This window comes from Watersipora subatra, chromosome 2, assembly GCF_963576615.1.
Source record: "Watersipora subatra chromosome 2, tzWatSuba1.1, whole genome shotgun sequence".
NCBI lineage: Eukaryota > Metazoa > Bryozoa > Gymnolaemata > Cheilostomatida > Watersiporidae > Watersipora > Watersipora subatra.
The window spans coordinates 7,862,396-7,884,283 of record NC_088709.1 but is presented as its reverse complement, the minus strand read 5'-3'; the positions used below and the strand labels follow the sequence as shown (position 1 = coordinate 7,884,283).

The following is a 21,888-nucleotide window of genomic DNA, read 5'->3' as shown; positions in this document are numbered from 1 at the left end:
ATACCTGTCATCTATAAAATGATCTATGAATTACCAACTACTACAAGTTACTGTAAAAATCTGTCATCTCTGAGACAGAAATAATTAAGAAGCAGTCTTTCCCAAACTTGGACCAGCTAGAGGAACAAAGTGTGCTCTATATCAATTGCAGAAGCGCAGCAAAGAGAACTTCATTTATTACAAAATTGTTGTAATTGCTTTGAAATGATTTAATTTAATGTTAACTTTGCATTAATGACCTTGGCTAAAGCATAAAATATGTTTCCTCTTGCTTCAACAACCTTGACTTTTATTAGAGCAAATTTGAAATACACGGAAGCTCCAAACAAAAAACAAATTTGTTACTCTTGCGAGTTTTATCACTTAAATAAAGACATTTGAGTCGTGAATTAGCAGCTGACAAGTTTGGGAAATCCTGAACTACATAAACAGGTACAACTACATGTAGAGTCATTCATTTTTACACTAGAAGGAAATGAAAGCATTTCCTGCACAGTATAGAAAATGGATATTGTAAAATAGTACGATACGTCGCTTTAGCCTCTCACCTGTTAAAACGTCTATAACACTCGTAGACAATGAGGGAACTAGTGACTAGGATATGTATATCAATAATTTTAACAAAGTGACAGAATACGTAAAAAGGTAATATTTTAAAAGTCTGCTCTGTCATGGCCGGGCAACAACGGGTGTCTTATCATTTCTTGGAGACGCTGTCCAACTGTTTAAGGACTAGGCAGAGCTCTTGCTTACTTATCTTGCCATCCTTGTTGATGTCAATGACCTTCATAAGAGATGTTTCTAGCATACTCAGGTCTAGCGAATCGTATTCCTGCAATATTCAAACTCAGAATCTGCGTAGAACGATATACACAAAGAAGTTCAACTGATGGCACTACAAACTGGCTAAGCAAAAAAAATGAGAAATTAACAAATGAAGTGAATTCAAATGACAGTTACATTACCATTACACCTTAATTAATATCACACGAATAGTACTATACTCTGTGGTTGTATCTTCAAATACTGGTCTAGAGGTCAAATCTCATGAAATCTAAGAAAAATAATGGAATTTAGTCATATTATGCCACTATCAATAAACTATTCAAACACCATGAGATAGTGTATGATTTTCATAATCACCTTCAAGTGGCCAGCATTATAAATATAATTGAGTTATTTTAATAGATATGTTAATCCTAAGAATAAGAAAAAGAATATAATACATAGAGTAATAAGTTGATTTCAGCAATAATTGTTATTATTGTTATTAAAATATTTTATTTTAATGAGAGGTTAAACTCAATAGCATTTAATTTAATATATATTTTGGCACAGAGCCAATACTTACCAAAAAATAAATAATCTTCAAGTGACCGAAATGCAAAATTTTTTTTAGTTATAATAGACAAAGAAATTTCCAATAAATATTTAAAGCATTCCTCTGATTGGCTATATGAATGAGCAATGGTAATTATGCTGGCTGATACACTAAACACGCAGCAGCGCCGGAAGTCTGAAACGTGAAGCATAAAATAAGAGAAAACAACTTTAGTTTTTGGGTGTTTTGGAAGAGCTACCCTCTGTGTTTTACTCTTATAATGGACAAAGTTCGATATATGTCTTGGCATGTTGAAGCACTGTCTCACCTCATAGGCAAGTTCAAGTAGGTCTTTAACAAAGCCATGGAGCTCTTCATTCTCTATGGTTCCATTACGGTTCTACAAAACCAAGCAGTTACTTAAAAGCTTGCGTTTACATTAAAATTAGACTTGCAAAAATGCATATTAAAAATTACATTCAAATTCTCGAGCTTAAGAAGAAATGCATTTAGTCGCAGACGCAATGCTTACCACAGCTATCAAAATGCAAACTTCAGAATTATGACTATAAATAGACAATATTAGCAAAATGTGTTATATAAGGATGTTTTGTGTACTAATGATGTGTAATAATAATTAGGTGACCAAGATTCAAATTCAATCCAGGTGTTTGAATCATCCGTCATGCCTATTGCTCTCAAGAGATGCTTAGAAGGTCTGAAAACTCCGAGTGGAGAACTAATTATCAGCTGACTGTACATGCAGCGCAGACACTGAAGTTGGCTTCGGCCAGGATGATTTAGTTGATGAGTATACCTGGAGACCAGCGATATTTGAAGCTGCAAATGTGCCCTTATACTTTTCATGGAAGATGTTTAATCTGCATAAAAATGAGGTTTGATAGTTTAGTTAATAATCTCTCTTTAAACTACCGTAAAGCCTCTAATTGAATGCCATGGCGCTCTATTTTTCAATTTTTCCTCTATTATAATAGTGGTGGTGGTCAATTGGAGGTTTTACGGTAAATACTTTATCAGATTGCATCAGTCTATGCAGGCAATGGCATAGACTAATCACTGTTCCAATCCAAGACTTTCAATCTGATTTTAACTTTATTTCATCTGTTAATGTTGACAAAAGCACATCGGGCTATGGGAAAAAAATAACATTAAAATTCTAAAGTATTTAAAAAAGAATTCTTATAATATAAGGATGTTCTATTTATAGGACTGGCAATATGTTTACATCCGGTGTGCTCAGTAGGTTGTGTTTGTGAGGTGTAGCTATGAAGTGAGTTAATTAGGTTTTTGTTTAGGTATACTTATTAAAATAAAGCATTAATTAAATTCACACTCTATTTATATTATAATCATTAAATTAATGAGCCTTGCATTGATATAAACCTCCTGGTTTTGGTTGACATCAATATGAATATGCTCCGCACTTTTTAGCTTATCATCTCCTTAATCTAAAACTCTGAAAAATCAAAGACCTTGTTGTACGATTGCCGAAAGTATCTTGGCTATATAAACTACTAAATGTTCACATCATATAGATACTAACGATTGATCTGTCTGTGAGAGCATAGGTGAAGCGAGCTCTGATCTGAGCAAACATAACAACGCACATTATTTCCTTTAATGTCAGTGTTTCACCTAATCGGGCAGCCACTTTTAAAAATTATTAGACAAGCAAAGCGGAAACAACAGTTTTACTCTAAAATCTTTTGTGACGACATCAAAAAGATAAAACTAGGGTGATAGCGGATGCTGTTATGCTACCAACCCATTGAAATGTGACATTTTCTGTTGCACTCAACCCATACAATGCAGACGCCCACACTTATGAATAGCACTTTTGTTTTAGATATATAACGTTTATTGATGTTTGACTCAGCAGAATTTGGATCGATATATTTTACATTGTACAACACCAGGAGGAACACTAAGGCTGGCAGCCCCTGGTCTGTCAGTGACATGGGAGTATATTTTACAATCTTGCTTGCTGCTAGCAGAAACAAAGCAATACATTTAATGTCATGACATTATGATGGACTTTGCCCTTAGCACAGTGTATCGAGCAACAGATGATGTATTGCCTAAGGGTATTTCTATGTGATACATGCAAGGGGTCGTGAAGGTGGACTCCCAGAGGGAAGGCGAACCCCTGCCAGCAAATACTGCTGAAGTCAAAGGAGCAAACCTTTGACTTGTTTGGTGACCAATAATTTCAGGTTGGAAAACTTAATAGCGCATGTGCAGTGGCTAGATTATATGATATTAGAATGTTCTAGATACAGGCCATACAAATTGCTGGTCTGATGTGTTGAGTAGTTTATGTTGGTGGGGTATAGCTACGAAGTGGGTGGTGTGCTAAACATTTTACTCATCCTATATCTAGAACATATTTATATCATAAAAATTTCTTTTTAAATACTACTGAATTTCCAGGTTAATATTACTGCTACCCTGGCAGTCTAGTGTACCGTGAGAAATCATCAGGTGTAATAACTATATGTATAACTATTCTGGAATGCCTATGAGAGGTTGATTGGAGCATATGATAGCATTCTGGGGTGTGAAGCTAAATGTTAAGAGCTCAAATCCTGTATAATGCAATTTTTTCACGACCTTGAACTCTGGCTTCAATGGACAGACATGGCTCTTGTTACAGTAAAAGTTATTTTATATTTTTGCCACATATTAAAATATTTTATATATTTATTATACAAAATATAATAAATTTATATATTATATAAATTAGGTAATATTTTATATTATCTGATTGGCTCGTAAAATACAGAAAAAGCAAATAAAAAACCATCCTGATAAAAATATAGAGCTTCTCTGAGAATATTTCTATTGCAACATTAATTTCTTTTTCAAGTATTATCCAGTTTTTTGGTTATTGTTTCATTTTTCCACATGATCTGATTTGTTTTCATCAGCATTAGCTTGTAAATAAAGACAAAATTACGTCAAATTACTAGGAACATTAATAGTGTAGACGGTAGACCTACTTATATAAGCAAGCCTTTTATTTCTTAGTATAAGTATTTCAATATTTTTCAACATCTCAAATGAGCAAGGATAGTTTGTCTGCACCACTAGAGATGGCATTATAATTATATCAAATAGTAAGATAACACCAAGCATAGACCTATATTTCAATTTTTCAGTTATATTTAGCTTTTTACGAAATGACATGCTGTTTTTTTCAAACAAAATCTTTTTACTATTAAGCTCTGCTGACGCTGCCAGTAAACTAGCTTTGGGAATAGTTACGAGAATGAAAGGTGAGCGCCTACCTTATCATAGTTCTCAAATACGGTAGTGATATCCTCTTCGGTAATGGTAGTACCTTTCTACAATACAAATTACTTCTTTACTTACAGGGCGGTGAGATTCACCGTTCATGATGTCTACGACTAGAGAAAAAAACTAATAATGGAGTTAGACTTGGGTTTTCTATGTGACGAATCTGTGAATTGTCAATCAAAAAGAATTTCTCTCTGCGGTGGCCAAAATAACCATATTCCTGCAGTGAACAGTATAAATAGCTTTCATTAAAAACGCCATTGTGCCTATAGATTATCTACCTCGCAAAATGCTTCCCAAAAGTAATATGGTTGACACGAACAACGCTTAACCTACCAAAACTGCGACAATCGTGTCACAATATCATGAACAACACATTTACGATATTCATAATATGCTTTCACTAATCCATACAACTCAGCAAATAGTGTTACGGAGAAATAAATCCACTTTCATAAAAATCATTTACAAAAAAATTGATTTGCTTCTTAAATATTTATTAACAGAGTCAACTGACGATACTGAAAAGGTCCTGCAGTTTGCTAATTATGTATACATAAATTTAAGGTTTGAAATTATTCAAAAGTGAACTGACAAAATATTGAATTATGCAAATTAAAATCAATAGTGCCTGAATATATTAATAGTCTTAGCATCATCATTCTTATACTACCTTAGATGCTGCCAACGTACACACAGATAAGTACACCAGATTGTACAGCCAGAAATAAGTCAGTAATAATTGAAGAGGCAGCGCAGAGTGCTCGCGGCGAGAAATATTTATTTACTGTCAAAAGTTACCTTGAATGCAGGTCTCAGCAGGAAGTTCTCTCTCACGGGAATAAGTCTCGCCATTTCACTCAGTTGAAGTTTTCCATCTCCATTCCTATCAAACAGGTTCAGCTGCAACAATTCATAGAAATGTGCTTATATTAATAGCAGGTAAAACTTTGTTAGTTAAAATGAAAGCTCTGTGGTACATATAAGGTAGGCTATAAGCTGTTATGTACAACAGTGGTAAGTTGCACTAAATTCTTTTGTAAACAATGTAGGCAAAACATAAAAATTTATTTAGCAAGCCTAGCCTCAGTTCCTTCAGAAACTTATAATGCATAGCCTCAAAATGTCTAAGGCTAAAGCAGTTAGCAAACTTTTTAATTAAGATTTCAAATTTTTACTCAATTACAAACAGACAACATTGTGTTTTTATAGCATATATAATTTTATATTTTGCACAATAAAATCATTATTAAAAACAGTTTGTGACAGCGCTGGTGTGAAATGTCTAATGAATATGTGAATACCAGTGCCGCAATCTAGCCATCAGTTATATGTGTGAGGAACCAATCAAAAATGGGATTAATCTTGACCTATATCTGACAACAACTTTGGTTTAAATAGACGAACCTATCTCAAATCTGCAATTTGATGCTGTCTGGCATTACACAAGATGAATATGATTTTAACTGTGTCAAAGACATGATCTCTCAGTCCCGTGCGGAGATTGTTAGAACAAGTTGAGCAGATTAAGCTAGTAACATAATATAGAAGATTGTAAAAACCAACCATTGTGTCAGCGTAAACAATCACATCATCTTCTGAGACGATGCTTATGTGATCAGAGATCTTTAGCAGTTCTTTAATGAAGTTCTTCAGCTCGTTTGCCTCTATAAAACCACTGCAGTCTGTGTCAAACTTTTTCCAGACCTGAAGAACATAGCATATTGTTGACCTGCCCGTCTTTCCAATATCATTAAACTATCAGGCATTGTTGTTCGCAATTTCATTGCATTCTGAAGCGAATACTACACGCTTTGACACCCTTCAAAAAGCTCCCTTTACAAAGTGCCTCTGTACCACGCAAGTTTAATACTAATACCTGATAGCAGTATGCATTGACAACCAAATGTATGATGCACAAGCTATGTTGACTCACATATAGAGATCATACTTTATTACAAATTATGTGGAAGGAAAGGCTTTTGCCTAAATCTCAGAACTGAATGTGAGAAGCGTAGAATTAAAGAAAAGAATGTAAAAAACAGAGTTATGTTTTTCTAGAACATTCTATGATTATGGCACAAACTAGTTAAGTTACACAATTTGCAAAGCTTGTTGACAGCTGATGTTCCGCTTGTTTTTAATGTACTTAATGAAGTTCACATAGAAAGTCACAGCTTGCAATAGATTACCAGACACGCTGCCGCTCATAACACAGATGGTATAAATGCTGACATGGACTAGTCGTAGCAGCTGCCTTTTTATTGAATTCTAGCATCTATGGCTTTCACCTTTTGCAATTCAATATTATAGAATCTAATACGTATAGAATGACTCTCATAGCTGCTGTCTTATTATTGAATCCAAGTATCTACGACTTTCACTGTTTAAATAAGTAGGGGACAGTCAGGCGCTCTGTGTATCTATGGAGGAGAGGTTACTTATAGTTGTATGCCAAGAAAGCTCATTTATGGCTGTGGTTAAAATCAGCAAAGAGTGGCAGAGGGTGGGAGGAAAAAGAAGAGAGAGAGGGGAGTATGGGTGCTTATGGGACTATTCGAATCAGTAAAAAGCCTAAAGTATGTATAACTAGAATAAAATCTTTTTAAATATGAATGAGACAATTTTATTAAAAATATGAAAACCTAAAAATAGTTTTAAAGAATACTCAGCTTTTGTTACTTCTCACTTTAGAAGTTTCACTCATACGCTTCAGTCGGTAAATCTTGTAAGATAAAAAAGGTAAGACTACTCCGATATAAAGCTATTAATAGGATCTGTTATGCGAATAAAAATAAAAAGGCCTATTGATGAGAAGTATAGAGTTTAAATATCTGCACAATATAAAATATTTCCATCGTACTATGTCTATGCTACCTATGTCTATGCTATAACACACATACTTTGCCTATCTGCCATGAGTAAATTTCTTTTCCTCAATGGGTTTATTGTTGAAATTATTTTGGCTCTGTTAGGGCAGGACAAGAAAGAAAGAGCAGTCATAACCCAAAAGTTTTGTTGTAGAATTTAGGCCCTATTATACGAGAGAAGCCAGAGGTTTACACTATTTAAAGACAAGATATAGCCACTGTCAAGAAAGTGACCTTCTGCAAAGCATTATCTTTTTCCTGCAATCCACTCAACAAATCAAAACAGGAAGATAGTATGAATACTTCGGTTTTACAAACTTTTATAATGTCTCTGGTGTGTATGAAGCCGACGCTATATTTAGTATTTCCTTGTTTTCTTTCTGTTTGTCTCAATAACATATAGAATGACTCCGCGACCAATGAGCTACATGGCTGTGATCCTACCATGCGACCAATGAGCTACATGGCTGTGATCCTACCATGCGACCAATGAGCTACATGGCTGTGATCCTACCATGCGACCAATGAGCTACATGGCTGTGATCCTAACACGCGACCAATGAGCTACATGGCTGTGATCCTAACACGCGACCAATGAGCTACATGGCTGTGATCCTACCACACGACCAATGAGCTACATGGCTGTGATCCTACCATGCGACCAATGAGCTACATGGCTGTGATCCTACCATGCGACCAATGAGCTACATGGCTGTGATCCTAACACGCGACCAATGAGCTACATGGCTGTGATCCTAACACGCGACCAATGAGCTACATGGCTGTGATCCTAACACGCGACCAATGAGCTACATGGCTGTGCTCCTAACACGCGACCAATGAGCTACATGGCTGTGATCCTACCATGCGACCAATGAGCTACATGGCTGTGATCCTACCGTGCAATCAATGAGCTACATGGCTGTGATCCTACCATGCGACCAATGAGCTACATGGCTGTGATCCTACCATGCGACCAATGAGCTACATGGCTGTGATCCTAACATGCGACCAATGAGCTACATGGCTGTGATCCTAACACGCGACCAATGAGCTACATGGCTGTGATCCTACCACGCGACCAATGAGCTACATGGCTGTGATTCTAACATTATTCTACATTAGTATGAACAAACTCTAAAAGATATAAACAGAGTTGATAAAAACTTGTTTGTCTAGCTGATGCTTTAAGCACCTTTATTATTTTAGTTTTTTTAAATGTATTTCTGAAGGTTGTTGTAGACTATTACATGCGAATAGAAATGAATAGTTAAAAGAATGTAGGGTCTGAGAAGGTTCGACTATTCTGGTTTTCAGTGGTTCTGTTCTAACCATTCTGGTTTTCAGTGATTCTCCCCTAACCATTCTGGTTTTCAGTGGTTCTCCTCCAAACCATTCTGGTTTTCAGTGGTTCTATTCTAACCATTCTGGTGTTCAGTGGTTCTCTTCCAACCATTCTGGTTTTCAGTGTTTCTATTCTAACCATTCTGGTTTTCAGCGGTTCTCTCCTAACCATTCTAGTTCTCACTGGTTCTCCTCCAACCATTCTGGTTTTCAGTGGTTCTATTCTAACCATTCTGGTTTTCAGTGGTTCTCTTCCAACCATTCTGGTTTTCAGTGGTTCTCTTCCAACCATCCTGGTTTTCAGAGATTCTCTTCCTCCCATTCTGGTTTTCAAAGGTTCTCTTTTAACCATTATGGTTTTCAGAGGTTCTTTTGCAACCATTCTGGTTTTCAGAGATTCTCTTTCAACCATTCTGGTTTTCAGAAATTCTCTTCCAACCATTCTGGTTTTCAGAGATTCTCGTCCAACCATTCTGGTTTTCAGGCCTAATAACTGTAGCGGATGGTTATGAATGGCATGTTAAAGGTGGTAGATAATATTTGAAACTTTTATCACAACCATTTTGTTTGTCTTAAAGCTTTCAGCTTTTTACATGTATACTTGACACTAAGAGATGAACTAATGCAGGCTATACTCAAACTGACACATTGTCTCCGCCTCAAACATTAGTTTTTTATATGGATGACACTGAAGCAGCAATCGGATGGGTCTTACCTTCATAAAATCAACGCTTGAGTCCAGCGGATGATCTAGTTGGAACAGGACCAAGAAATTCTCATCTGTCGGAAGAACCTGTGCCATCTACAAAAGACCTGGTATATGTCTCATGTTTATCTTTTTACCATTTGTTAATAAAAAACCTGACGAGTCAACACAATCAAATAAATATGCAAATTTACAACGCGCTCTGCGGCAGATGAGAAAATCATTATTATCATATTACTAGTTTATTAAAACAATGAAGCATAATAATGGGTAAGTAAACAGAGTGGACTATCAAGCGTGGCTTATACACGAGCAGCTCCAATATCAAGAAACACCTAATCAATAAAGCAAATAATTGAGATCATCTTCCTGTTAAGGCAAAAACTGTGTGCACTAGTTTTCATAAGCTACGCTCATCGGTTGTGTCTAGCAAGTGTTACGCAGTATACTGTCATGAATGGGTTAAATTAGAGTTTTATATTACTGATGACATCGACGTCAATAGTAATTTGGCTGCATATAGAGTGAAAAAATAGCGGATAAAGAAAGGTAGCATGACTCCCTAAAAGGGAAATATTTAAACCGAAAGTACCTCTCTAATATCAATCCTATTATCTTTGTCATCATCAAAAGCCTGCAGGAACTGCTGTCTCATTGCTACGAGCTCTTGTTTCTGAGGAGGCTGTAATCACAAGGCAAGAGTGACATCAAATGGAGCTATTGATTTACTCATGACTGCACAAACAACTTCTTGAGTCCCTTTTGTAAAATAAGAGCTCAATACAACAATGTGTCAGGAAATTAGTACGGAAAAACAATAAAGTGAGTATGACAGCGAGAGATTCGCGAGATCAACACTAACCTTGACCTCCTTAAAGGCCAATCCTTTTTGCATGCAAGCGAACAGTTCGCTCACAAATGAGTCCAGCTCTTGATTTTCTATGTAACCATTTCCTATAAAAAAATAAGTTTGGTAAAACCAGTAGTTGTGTTCTCTCGGCTAAGAGTTCTACAATAGAAGTATTAATCAAGGAACTTCACAACTAGCCTAACTTCTAACTTTATTCACAACTGCAATTCTTACAACTTTGTGCAAAGTGAAGAAGATAAAATCTGAGAAATAAACAATTATTTCCAGTGAATTGTAATGAAAAAGGTATATCACAGACCATCAGCATCGAAGTGATTCCAGACCTCCATGAACTGAGCAGCTGACAGTTTAACCCAACCATTGGAGCCACCAGACTCTACTCTATATTTCTTCAAAATGTTCTCTGATGCCATCTGGAATTACACGCTATTATTTCAAAGCAGATTCTCCATAAATACATTTGCTGCAATGGGCATGCAGTCAAATACTCACCAAGATCCAGTATGCAGAACTCATATCCTAGTAAAATGTTTTTATTGAATTAATACCAACGCGAGACATTCCTTGCAAAATATACAGCCAGGCAGGAATGTAACATGTTATGTGTCGCCTAGATTCAAATCCACATCAAGGTTTTCTATTAGTAAATCAATAATATTTTCTGAGAGTGTGCAAACAAAATAGGGATCTTTATGTAATTAGCAATGTGTAATTAAATGAAGCTATAGGTATGAATAAGATATCCTGCAATCTGGAGCCTGATTTTGTGAATATGTCATGTTACGCAGCAGACCATGAGTGAGATAGGGTGAATGACCTACAATATCTACATCTAGCAAATGCCTCAAGCCTTACAGAGAGTAGCAGGATATCAGAACAGCCCATGTCTTCTATTGTAAAAGATGGTACTCTCTTGGTAGCTGTATAGAGTGCATTGCTGCCTATGCAGTGAAAATTGCTGTCTACCCAGTAAACATTGCTGCATGAACCATGTATGTGGTTTCATAAAAATATACTGCACAGCTTAGTTACACGGCGAGACAAGATAAGCGATCTGAAAAATACATTTTTCATGACGTTTTACTCTTATTTTTCAACGGCAAACAAAAAAGGTTTTTAGTTGTATAAACAGGTAATATAATTACCACTTACAATGTTTTAGATAAGAGAGGGACTCGTTGTAACGCAATACAGTTGAGAGAGTGAAGTAACGATGGAAGCCTGGTAAAAGATGATACGAGTCAGAGGAGCGCTGCCGAGCAGACTAAGTATCAGCCACTCACTTACTTGGTATAAACGTGCTTGCGATCAATACAAGCAGAAAGGATCTCATACACCGCTATACATCTCATTCAGATTGTTGCAAGCACTTAAAATAATTTATTCTTTGTATATGGCAATCAAAAGACAAAGATGAATAGCCGGGCAAACATTGCATACTAATATTATGAGGGGTTTCCGTAAGCAATTAGCATAGCTAGATGACCAATTAAAAGTGTTGTAATGTAAAGAGTAGAGAATATGTAGGAGACAGCCTCAAGCGATGCTTCTTTTCTGCACCAATCACATGCTCTAGACAAACTATGGCACCAATCACATGCTCTAGACAAACTATGGCACCAATCACATGCTCTAGACAAACTATGACAGTAAATTGGAGCTGTGACATTTTAGTACAGGTCATTAAGGGCCATTAGAGCTCTCTACAATGTCAGCTGACAATCTCTCTCTATGTCAGCATTTAAGAAGGCTGATGAAGAGTTCCATAATTCAGCATCTCAGAGTTCAGAGTTTAACCGATAGATATACATTACGTACAACTTAAAAAATGGTGTACTGCTACACCGACCCAAGTCAAAGAATTAGAAGATAAAAACCACCGTAAGGCGAGAATTGCAGTAAAATGAATAACGCAGAGATTGATGTAAAATAATATATATATTTCATATTCTGCATATATATATAAATATCTCATATTCTACACCAACCTTTTGTTTATTGACTTTACTGCAATTGTCACTAATATATATAATACCGCCCATAACTCACTACGTTAGTGAGAGAAAACTTTTCCTACCTACCATGCTACGACACAGTTATACCATAATACGATACTAGATTTATATTTATTACCATTTCAAATATTTATATAAATTATAACAACGGCACATGGGTTCTAAGATGCTGTGTATTTATTATAAACTCCACTAATTAATTCCTATAAAGTCATTGTAATGTAATGCTAATGTGATGGTTCATGTGACAATACGAGAAAACAAGAATTCTTCGCCTTTCCTTGGATCATGTCTGCACAGAAGCGGAGTAACTTGTAGAGAGGCGATCAAACTCGGCCTCTTTTGCGAAGTAGTTGGCAACAAAAGTGTGACTCCGGTGAGAATCCTTCAGTTGAGACAAGTACCTGTTGGCCACCTGTGATCAAAGAACAAAGTTTGAAGAATGCTAAATAATTGAGTTGATTTAATGTCCATGTCAGCAATGTTATCCACTCAGCTGTAGTGTCAATGACTAAGTCAAAAGGAAGAAATAAAAGAAAGCAGACGTGGTTGACTGACCTCTGGGGCTTTGCCTGTCAGTTGAGAAAGTACTATCATGTTAACGAGCGTCTCTGCATTGTTACTATCCTGTGACAAAAATAGAGGAATACGTTGGAGTGTTCTGGACAGGCATGAACAAGTGCCTTAATATCAAACAGGCATGAATAAGTGTCCTAGCATCATGCGACAGACATGAACAAGTGCCTTAATATCAAGCAACAGGCATGAATAAATGCCCTAGCAACTAGCCTGTCTTGACAAACTGTTGTTTTTGCGGAGTTGTGCTCCGGCGAGCGAAGCGAGCAAAACAACAGCTTGTCACAATACGCATTGCACCTGATGCATCAGCTGCACTTAGAGGGAGTTGTTCCCTTCCGTCTATGCGACTTGGCTGCGATGTTATTTCGGATGCTCCATTGGTAATCATAACGGATTTAGCCCAAAAATTAATGTAGAAAAAATAAGATACAAGCGTTTAACCAGAGACCAGTCTCTGTGGTAAACTTTAGTAGAACTTAAGAACTTAAGCAACAACAGCAACTAAACATGTTGTTATTTGTGCACTCAGTCAGTTTTAATTGTTCTTATTGATGTTATTGTTAATTTATTTTATTCTTAAGTTTTACTAAAGTTTACCACAGAGACTGATCTCCGGTTAAACGTTTTCATCTTATTTTTTTTACTACATTAATTTTTGGGCCAAATCCGTTATGATTACTAATGGAGCGACCGACATAATATCGTAGCCAAGTCGCATAGACGGAAGAGAACAACTCCCTTTCAGTGCAGCTGATGCATCATGTACAGTGTGTATTGTGACAAGCTGTTGTTTTGCTCGCTTCGCTCGACAGGGGACAACTCCGCAAAAACAACAGTAGTGTAGAGAAGCTACCTAACATCAGGCGACAGACATGAACAAGTGCCTTAGTATCCAGCAACTGGTATGAATAACTGCCCTAGCATCATGCGACAGACATGAACAAGTGCCTTAATATCCAGCAACTGGTATGAATAAGTGTCCTAGCGTCATGCGACAGACATGAACAAGTGCCTTAGTATCAATCAACTGGTATGAATAAGTGTCCTAGCGTCATGCGACAGACATGAACAAGTGCCTTAATATCAAGCAACTGGTATGAATTCTAGGCATGAATAAGTATCCTAATGCCAAGTGACTTAGATGAGCAAGTGTCTTAGCACACTGTGACAGACATAAACAGATGTCCTGATGTATGAACAGGTATCCAAATGCCACCCCATGGGCATGGGCATGAACACTACACACTATTCCCTATTTATAGAAATAGACAATAACTACTGCTAAAAATGAGTTTTCACGTGCAAGAGTTCTACATCAGATATCTGTTTATAGGACAAGAAAATGGCACATTTCCTGTCAAATCCAACTTTCACCCCAAAGGAATACTTTTAAAAATATTTCAGTCCAGCCGTACAAGTGAACAAGGACACACGCATGCAGGCACACACACATGTATATACAGCAAACTTCATGACTTGAGTTATTGCAGTTTTGCTGCTATTTGGTGGCCAGCATTTGTATATTTATACGCTGTGATACACTGTGGTATACAGTGATACGATGTGGTACACTGTGATACACTGGCAGCCTCGTCTCTGGGACATGAACAGGAACTTGCACTCTATTAATATGAAAGTTTCCTAGCAATAAGCTGGTTGATGTCAGTGCTAAAAATAGAATCACTACCAAGAAATAGCTCTAGATCACTTTGCCATTACTGAATGGAAGTTACCCATCTCGCTTACATATACAGAGAACCGCCAACAAACGTACAGAGACACGTACATACATAGTAACTGTGAAGGTTAAAACAGCAGTTGAAGTTTTCTGAAGTGTTACGATTACGGCTCAATCTGGTTTCTATTTCGCGAAAATTTCCATTTCACAGGTGAATGTGGATTGTGGAATGTATGTACAAACTATTCTTAGAACTACATAACTATATATTATATATATAGATAAAACAATAGTTTGTACACTACATTTGAATATACATATATGTGATACTAGCCGAATGCCTAGCGTTGCACGGGTATTAAAAACAGCTTATAAACAGTGGCAGGTAATGTAGCTTCCTGTCACTTGCCATTAGCCTAGCACATCGCCAATGACTAATTTGAGTACGCTACTATCGTAGTGCTAAACTTACTAAGAGCCGTGAGAGCAAGCTTTGGTGACGTTGCGTACTGCAGACAATTATGTGTACTTTAACCGATATAGCGGCTCATATTGCCTAATGAATCCGTTGCATCTAGCGTAGCTTAATTAGTTAGTTCATCGTCTGGTGAAAGGGAGGTTTCAAGATCAAATCCAGTACGACGCGGATCTTTCATTCCTAGCTTTAATAGCTATTCCTGCACAAACTGAATAATGACAGACAGATATACAGTCAAACTCGGATAACTCGTCCTCGGATAGCTCGAACACATAGTTAACTCGAACGGATTGGTTTGTTCCGTTCCCACGCAATGATAAATTGCTTTAGATAACTCGACCTCAACTTGGTCTAGTTTTTTGCCCAAAGGCTACTGCGACGGTTGTTATCGCTTTAAAATATCACTTTATTCCAAGCCATAGAGATAAACCTCAACTTTTAGTAGTTCTTGGACGTCGTTATTACCATCGTCGGCAAAATAATTCTGTTCACGGCTTTTCTAAAGGTTTGCAAAAAATCAAATTATACCAAACATCTGCTTAGCAATGGCCCTCCAAAAGCAAGTAAAAGTGTGCTAACCTTCGAATAAACTTAAATAAAAATCGGCAAACTTGATCTTGGATTAAAACGCTCAAAAGAAAATGCTGTCTTTTCTTCTGAGCATTTCAACAGCGATCAAGTTTTGCCAATTTTAATCTGAAAACGTCCTGGCAATCACATCACCTAAAACGACAAACCAATCTCAAGTGATAAAAAAGTATCTATACTTTCTGATGAAATTTCTTTTAAACTTCACAGTAGAAGCCTTTTAATTTGCAACAAGCCATCTATGCATTTGACTTATATATAGTTTGTATATGTACATTTATCTACTAATAAATACATGGACTTGTGACAGTGCTCTGATAACTTGAACGCTCTGATAACTCGAACACTTTCGTTCGGTGCTGTGAAGTTTGAGTTATCCGAGTTTGCCTGATATACATGTACAATATATATGTACATTGACATGTAATATGCACCTTGTCCATAGACTCTTGCAGCACAGTATCCGCATCATCGTATTTGCCTTGTGCAATATAGGCAGCAGCCTGGCCATTGAGTAGGAGAGGCGTGGCAGTGTTGCGATCAGCCATTTCTTGAAATATATAGTAGGCATCCTTTAGTTTGTCTGAACCCTGTAAAATATGTGGCACCTCTACATGTCATGTTGAGGTGGTACATATCATCTCTTGAAACCAAAGCTGATGTAATAACTGAGCTGATGCAGCTAAAATCAACAGACACATCAGTAATGTTGTAACTACAACAAAACTTGCCCAAAGCTTTGCCTGACGTCTTACGCTTGACTGACCAATGACATGTCGCACACAAGTCAACAGACCAATCCCATATCTTACATTGCTTGATGAACCAATCATATTAAAACTCAACTGACCAATCACAGTTTGATTAGCTTGATTAGCCATTACTCGAAAGACCAATCGCATAACTGAGTAAGATAATCAACAGCTTTGTACATTTACAAAACAACATTTATTAGTTACCATGGCAATATATATCCAAGCCTGGGCTAGCTGTGAAATTGTACAATCTTCATCCTTCTCCTGCATCTTAGCCCACTCCTTCCTGTTGATATACCATAAACACATATGACAACAAACTAACACACCCATATAAAACATATATTGCAGTCGACACCCATATAAAACATATATTACAGTCGACACCCATATAAAACATATATTGCAGTCGACACCCATATAAAACATATATTGCAGTCGACACCCATATAAAACATATATTACAGTCGACACCCATATAAAACATATATTACAGTCGACACTCCTATAAATCATACATTACAGTCGACACTCATATAAATCATATATTACAGTCGACACCCATATAAAACATATATTACAGTCGACACGCATATAAAACATATATTACAGTCGACACTCATATAAATCATACATTACAGTCGACACTCATATAAATCATATATTACAGTCGATACCCATATAAAACATATACTGCAGTCGACACTCATATAAAACGTATATTACAGCCGACACGCATATAAATCATATATTACAGTCGATACCCATATAAAACATATACTGCAGTCGACACTCATATAAAACGTATATTACAGTCGACAACCATATAAAACATATATTACAGTCACCGAGCTCTGACACTGACCTGGCTAAGTCAACTCTATCCATCCTCAGGTAGATCTGTATCATCAGAGCAATGCTGCAAAACGAACAGAATCCAACTCTATTGTGACTCTCACCATAAGAAGATAAAAACCTATGTATACCGACTCTGTGTCTGGAGTAGACAACAGCAAGTGTTAGGAGTACCACTCGTTCATCCTCGGGATGAGCTCATACAAAACGAACACTTGTTTAAATACCATCTAGGTAAGTAGCACACATTAGAGCTACACGGTGCACATCTCTCATGTAATACAATAACAACCAGTATAGCTACTTGCTATACGATGCTTCCAAGGAACAAATCGTAATATAATAATTAGGATGGACAGCGTGCAAGCTAAAATATCAAATATATATACTGTTGTCGAACAACTCCAAATTGCACGTAACACATTACCAATTAATACACTACGCTGATACAGTGACTCCAGTTAGACGCTGTTCGGTGTAGCAATAACTCCCATGTAGACATACTGATCTGAGATAGTAACTAGCCATGCTACCATGGAACATTTAAGCATAACTAGATAGATTTTCATAGAGCAATAGCCCTGAATAAATACTTTACTGGATACTTGTGGAAAAACAACTTCTGACTATAACATTATTATGGTAGCCACTCCCTGACTAAATACTGTTCCCAAGAGAAAATAACTCTAACTGACTATTCCTCATCTAGCTATTGTCTCCATTGGAACAGCTGAATAATCATATTGAGACACAAATCTCTGACTAGATGCCCATTTAAAAGCAAGAAAAACATCTATATATATATATATATATAGTCAAACATGGATAACTCGCCCACGGATAGCGCAAACACACGGTTAACTCGAACGGTTTCTTTGGTCCGTTCCCACGTAATGATAAATTGCTATAGATAACTCGAACTCAACACTGTTAACTCGAACTGTTTTTTGCCCAACGGCTACCGAAACTGTTGTTATCGCTTTAAAAAATCACTTGATTCCAAGCCATAGAGGTAAACCTCAACTTTTCGTAATTCATAAGCGTCGTTATTAGCGTCGTTATTCATCAGCAAAATATTTTTGTCAACGACTTTTCTAAAGGTTTGGTGAAATTTGATTTATACCAAACATCCGCTTAGCGATCGCCCTTCGGAAGCAAGGTAAAGTGAGGTAATCTTTGCATAAACTTCAAGAAAAATCGGCAAAATTGATCGTGGGTAAAACACTCAAAAGAAAAATATGTCTTTTCTTTTGAGCATTTCAACAACGATCAAGTTTTGCCAATGTCAATCTAAAAAAACGTCCTGGCAATACCATCACCTCAAACAACAAACCAATCTCAAGTGATAGAAAAATCTCCATACTTTTTGATAAAAACGTTTTAAACTTTACATTAGAAGCATTTAATTTGAAACAAGCCATTTGTGCTTTTGATTTATATTATAGTTTGTATATGTACATGTATCTACTAATAAATAAGTAAATACATGGACTTGTGACAGTGCTCTGATAACTTGAACGCTCTGATAATTCGAACACTTTCGCTCGGTCCCGTGAAGTTCGAGTTATCCATGTTTGACTGTATATAGATGTATATATATATACATACATGTTAGTAGCAAGCTAGGAACTCATACAAAAGAGAAATGAACTCACCACTCGAGATGGTCTGACTGATGCAACAGTTTGAGTGCTGCCTCTAGATTACCTTCAAAGTAATAGATGTTGGCTGCCATGAGAAGGAATGTTGCATTGCTGAGATCAAAGCTGCCAGATACTTTCTTATCAAGATCGGTAACAATCCTAGCCCTGTCATACAAGAAGCCATTATGTCACAAGACTACATATTGACTGATACAGCATGTGCAAAGCTGGTAGATCTAACCAGACAGACCAGGCAAATGCTACAATAGAATAGAAGGATGGCTATAAACTAAACAAACCCCTGTGAAAGACATGCAAATTCTCCAAATGGGTTGAACCAAACACAAGCAATCGATTAATGCTCAAATATTTTGCTTAGAGAAAACAACTCTTCATAATAGAGGTAGGCTCTACTATAACCCTGATTGATTTCTCAGTAAAATGAAGCTATTATTGTAGAATTATTGACCCGGTCGCTGATACAAAGGAATAAATACAAAAACTGGTGTATATACATATATATATATCTACGTAAGCAAAAATGGTGTATATATATATAAATCTACGTAAGCAATAATGGTATATATATCTACGTAAGCAATAATGGTATATATATCTACGTAAGCAATAATGAACACACCTTTTGCTCTCATTAGATAGATAATCTGCGAGCAACTTGACAGCGAGAAGTGCCTCATCAGCTGATGCCCGAATTTCATCGAGCACTACTCCGTACTTCCTCTGACCTATATATGCTCTGTACATGAACACATCTCTCTGGGTTCTTCCATCGTCTCCACTTGGCTGCAACCCAAAAACATTGACATAACTATTTAAAGACAAAAATAAATCGAACAGTAGCCTATGTCTTGTCGGAGAGACTCTAAAGATTTTGTTACGAGTTACTGGCTACAGACATGACAGGCTATTAATAATTAAAATAATATAATATTTGTGCTTATAACAAGAATACTGTTAGTTGCACTAACCACATGAATCTCTAATGCTTCATCACCGCGTGATCAGTGGAAATTTACCTTTGAGAACTATTTCAACTTACAGTATTCTGAGCGAATACAAATAAATTTAGACTGACTTGAGAAGAGATGGCTATTCCATAATATAATATAGGCCTAGTTACAAACACAAGTATATGACTATTCCTTAGAGTTAAGGGCTCTCAGGCTAAGGTCATGCAAACTTAAATAAAGACATGTAGTAAAATTTGAGTCTCTAAACAAGCAATTCTTAGAGATACTGTTAGTAAGATTAATCATGATTGCGAGATTTCGTGAAAGCAGACTATAAGTTTCATAAAATTTTACTAAAAAGACCTCATTTATATATATATACCACTAATGAACATAATGTCAAGTGATAAACAAATGTAAAACAAAATGAGAAAAAACGTGTTCACAAAGTTTGGAAAGTATGGAAGGACAATATATGTTATGATGGACAAAAGATTCAAAAACATTATGCACTCTGAAACAGGTTTCATGAAGCAGACTAGCCTTTAGATAGTACTGAAAACCTAAGTTATGATGCATGCAAATTACGACTACTACCGAACACCAAAACCCATAATAAAATTGTAATCATAAGTGCAACTATAAGACAGTGTTGAATAAATGTGAACAGCACATATGATAATGTTCATGTCAAATGAAACTCCCCTCACTCTTATTCAACCGTATGTAAAATGGGTATCATGTTATCCTACACGTAGCTTCGTTAACAACTTGCCTTAAATAACTATTGGGATTTGACTATTTTTGCTGATACTATGATTTAATAGACACCTACTTAATCATCAGAAGACAAATTCAGTATTGCCTTTTTAGAAAACCTATATAACTTTTTGACATACTTTTGCTATCAAATTTGGGAAACATTTTACTTACACAGTCCAATTTAATTATTCGTTCCTTACAGCAACAAAATCAACAAGCGCATGTTTTTTTAATTGAAAAAGCATTGCATTTAAAAGAACCTGCGTGTAAAAAACCCTGATAAAACATTTGAGACATTCAGTATTTTAACATGAAGAGGCTATTGTCAATGTGATTTTGAATTGGTAACCGGTTGGGTAAAAATGAACTAGGTCATTACTAAAGTGCACCCTGTAAGATGCGGATCACTGGCATCATATGAACATTAACACAAGCTTATAAAGAGAAAACTAATTAGACATTTGGGCTGTTTATACCGTAATCCAAATAAAATAAAGAATTTTCCCAGTAATGCGAATGATTCTGGTGCCTTTTTACTTGGCTCGCGTAGAATTTCCTTGGCCAAGCAAATTCGAAGTGAAGTCAATCCGAGGTTATAACTAAATTTTGTGTAATGGGTGACCATATGTTACTGGCCAACTGCTTTCAAAAATTGCAAACCTGTATTATTCATAACAAGAGCTAAGCGGTCAAATTATTTAAAATCGTAAGCGAAGATTAATGACTAACGAATATAAATAATGTTCGAAATAAAATATTCATCAGCAAAAATCTAATTACCAAACATAGCTTTGACAAATAAAACGTTATTAAATTACACAAAAATATATACAGGACTATTAATAAATTTTCACACAAAATAACAGCAACGTTTGGTATGACATTGGCTTCATGACCTCAGCCAACAAAGCTTTTCCTATCAATAGTCTTACAGAAAACAACTGCGTAATTCGATACCTTCGCCTTCTGTGCTTCATTTATACATTGTTGAAAATTTCCAGTGTAATAGGCATTTTTAACCTCAAAAAGTTCATCAACATCAGCCATGGTTAAATGTGTACACTGTCTTTTGCTTTGTTGTATCCGGTTAGTAATATAGCCCAACGACTTGACGGATGTCCCAAATTTAAATAG

At 36.2% G+C, this 21,888-nt stretch overlaps 2 protein-coding genes across 2 annotated transcripts; both read right to left on the bottom strand.

Annotated features, from left to right (window-relative positions):
• Positions 1 to 450: 450 nt before the first annotated feature.
• LOC137387557 (calbindin-32-like) lies at positions 451 to 11,638 on the bottom strand. Its single transcript, XM_068074015.1, has 10 exons — positions 11,583 to 11,638; positions 10,729 to 10,843; positions 10,422 to 10,513; positions 10,152 to 10,241; positions 9,569 to 9,655; positions 6,206 to 6,346; positions 5,441 to 5,542; positions 4,630 to 4,686; positions 1,650 to 1,721; positions 451 to 832 (listed from the first exon to the last, which is right to left on the bottom strand). Exons 2-10 carry the CDS (start codon positions 10,841 to 10,843, stop codon positions 698 to 700), a joined length of 891 nt encoding a protein of 296 aa, XP_067930116.1. The 5' UTR covers positions 11,583 to 11,638; the 3' UTR covers positions 451 to 697.
• An 899-nt stretch (positions 11,639 to 12,537) lies between these two features.
• On the bottom strand, positions 12,538 to 21,841 carry LOC137386917 (coatomer subunit epsilon-like). Its single transcript, XM_068073139.1, has 8 exons — positions 21,712 to 21,841; positions 19,662 to 19,825; positions 19,034 to 19,186; positions 17,389 to 17,442; positions 16,728 to 16,809; positions 16,203 to 16,358; positions 13,004 to 13,072; positions 12,538 to 12,860 (listed from the first exon to the last, which is right to left on the bottom strand). Exons 1-8 carry the CDS (start codon positions 21,799 to 21,801, stop codon positions 12,732 to 12,734), a joined length of 897 nt encoding a protein of 298 aa, XP_067929240.1. The 5' UTR covers positions 21,802 to 21,841; the 3' UTR covers positions 12,538 to 12,731.
• Between the last annotated feature and the right edge of the window lie 47 nt (positions 21,842 to 21,888).

Bases quoted from the DNA above. Each gene is read 5' to 3' on its own strand.
- LOC137386917 (XM_068073139.1), bottom strand. From the start codon at position 21,801: ATGGCTGATGTTGATGAACTTTTTGAGGTTAAAAATGCCTATTACACT. The intron at 19,187-19,661 runs GTGTGTTCATTA...CTTGTATGACAG, and splicing joins CTATCTAATGAGAGCAAAAG to GGCTAGGATTGTTACCGATC. The intron at 17,443-19,033 runs GTGAGTTCATTT...TTCGTTTTGCAG, and splicing joins CAGTCAGACCATCTCGAGTG to CATTGCTCTGATGATACAGA.
- LOC137387557 (XM_068074015.1), bottom strand. From the start codon at position 10,843: ATGGCATCAGAGAACATTTTGAAGAAATATAGAGTAGAGTCTGGTGGC. The intron at 9,656-10,151 runs GTACTTTCGGTT...GGTCTTTTGTAG, and splicing joins ATAGGATTGATATTAGAGAG to ATGGCACAGGTTCTTCCGAC. The intron at 833-1,649 runs GTGAGACAGTGC...TGAATATTGCAG, and splicing joins TACTTGAACTTGCCTATGAG to GAATACGATTCGCTAGACCT.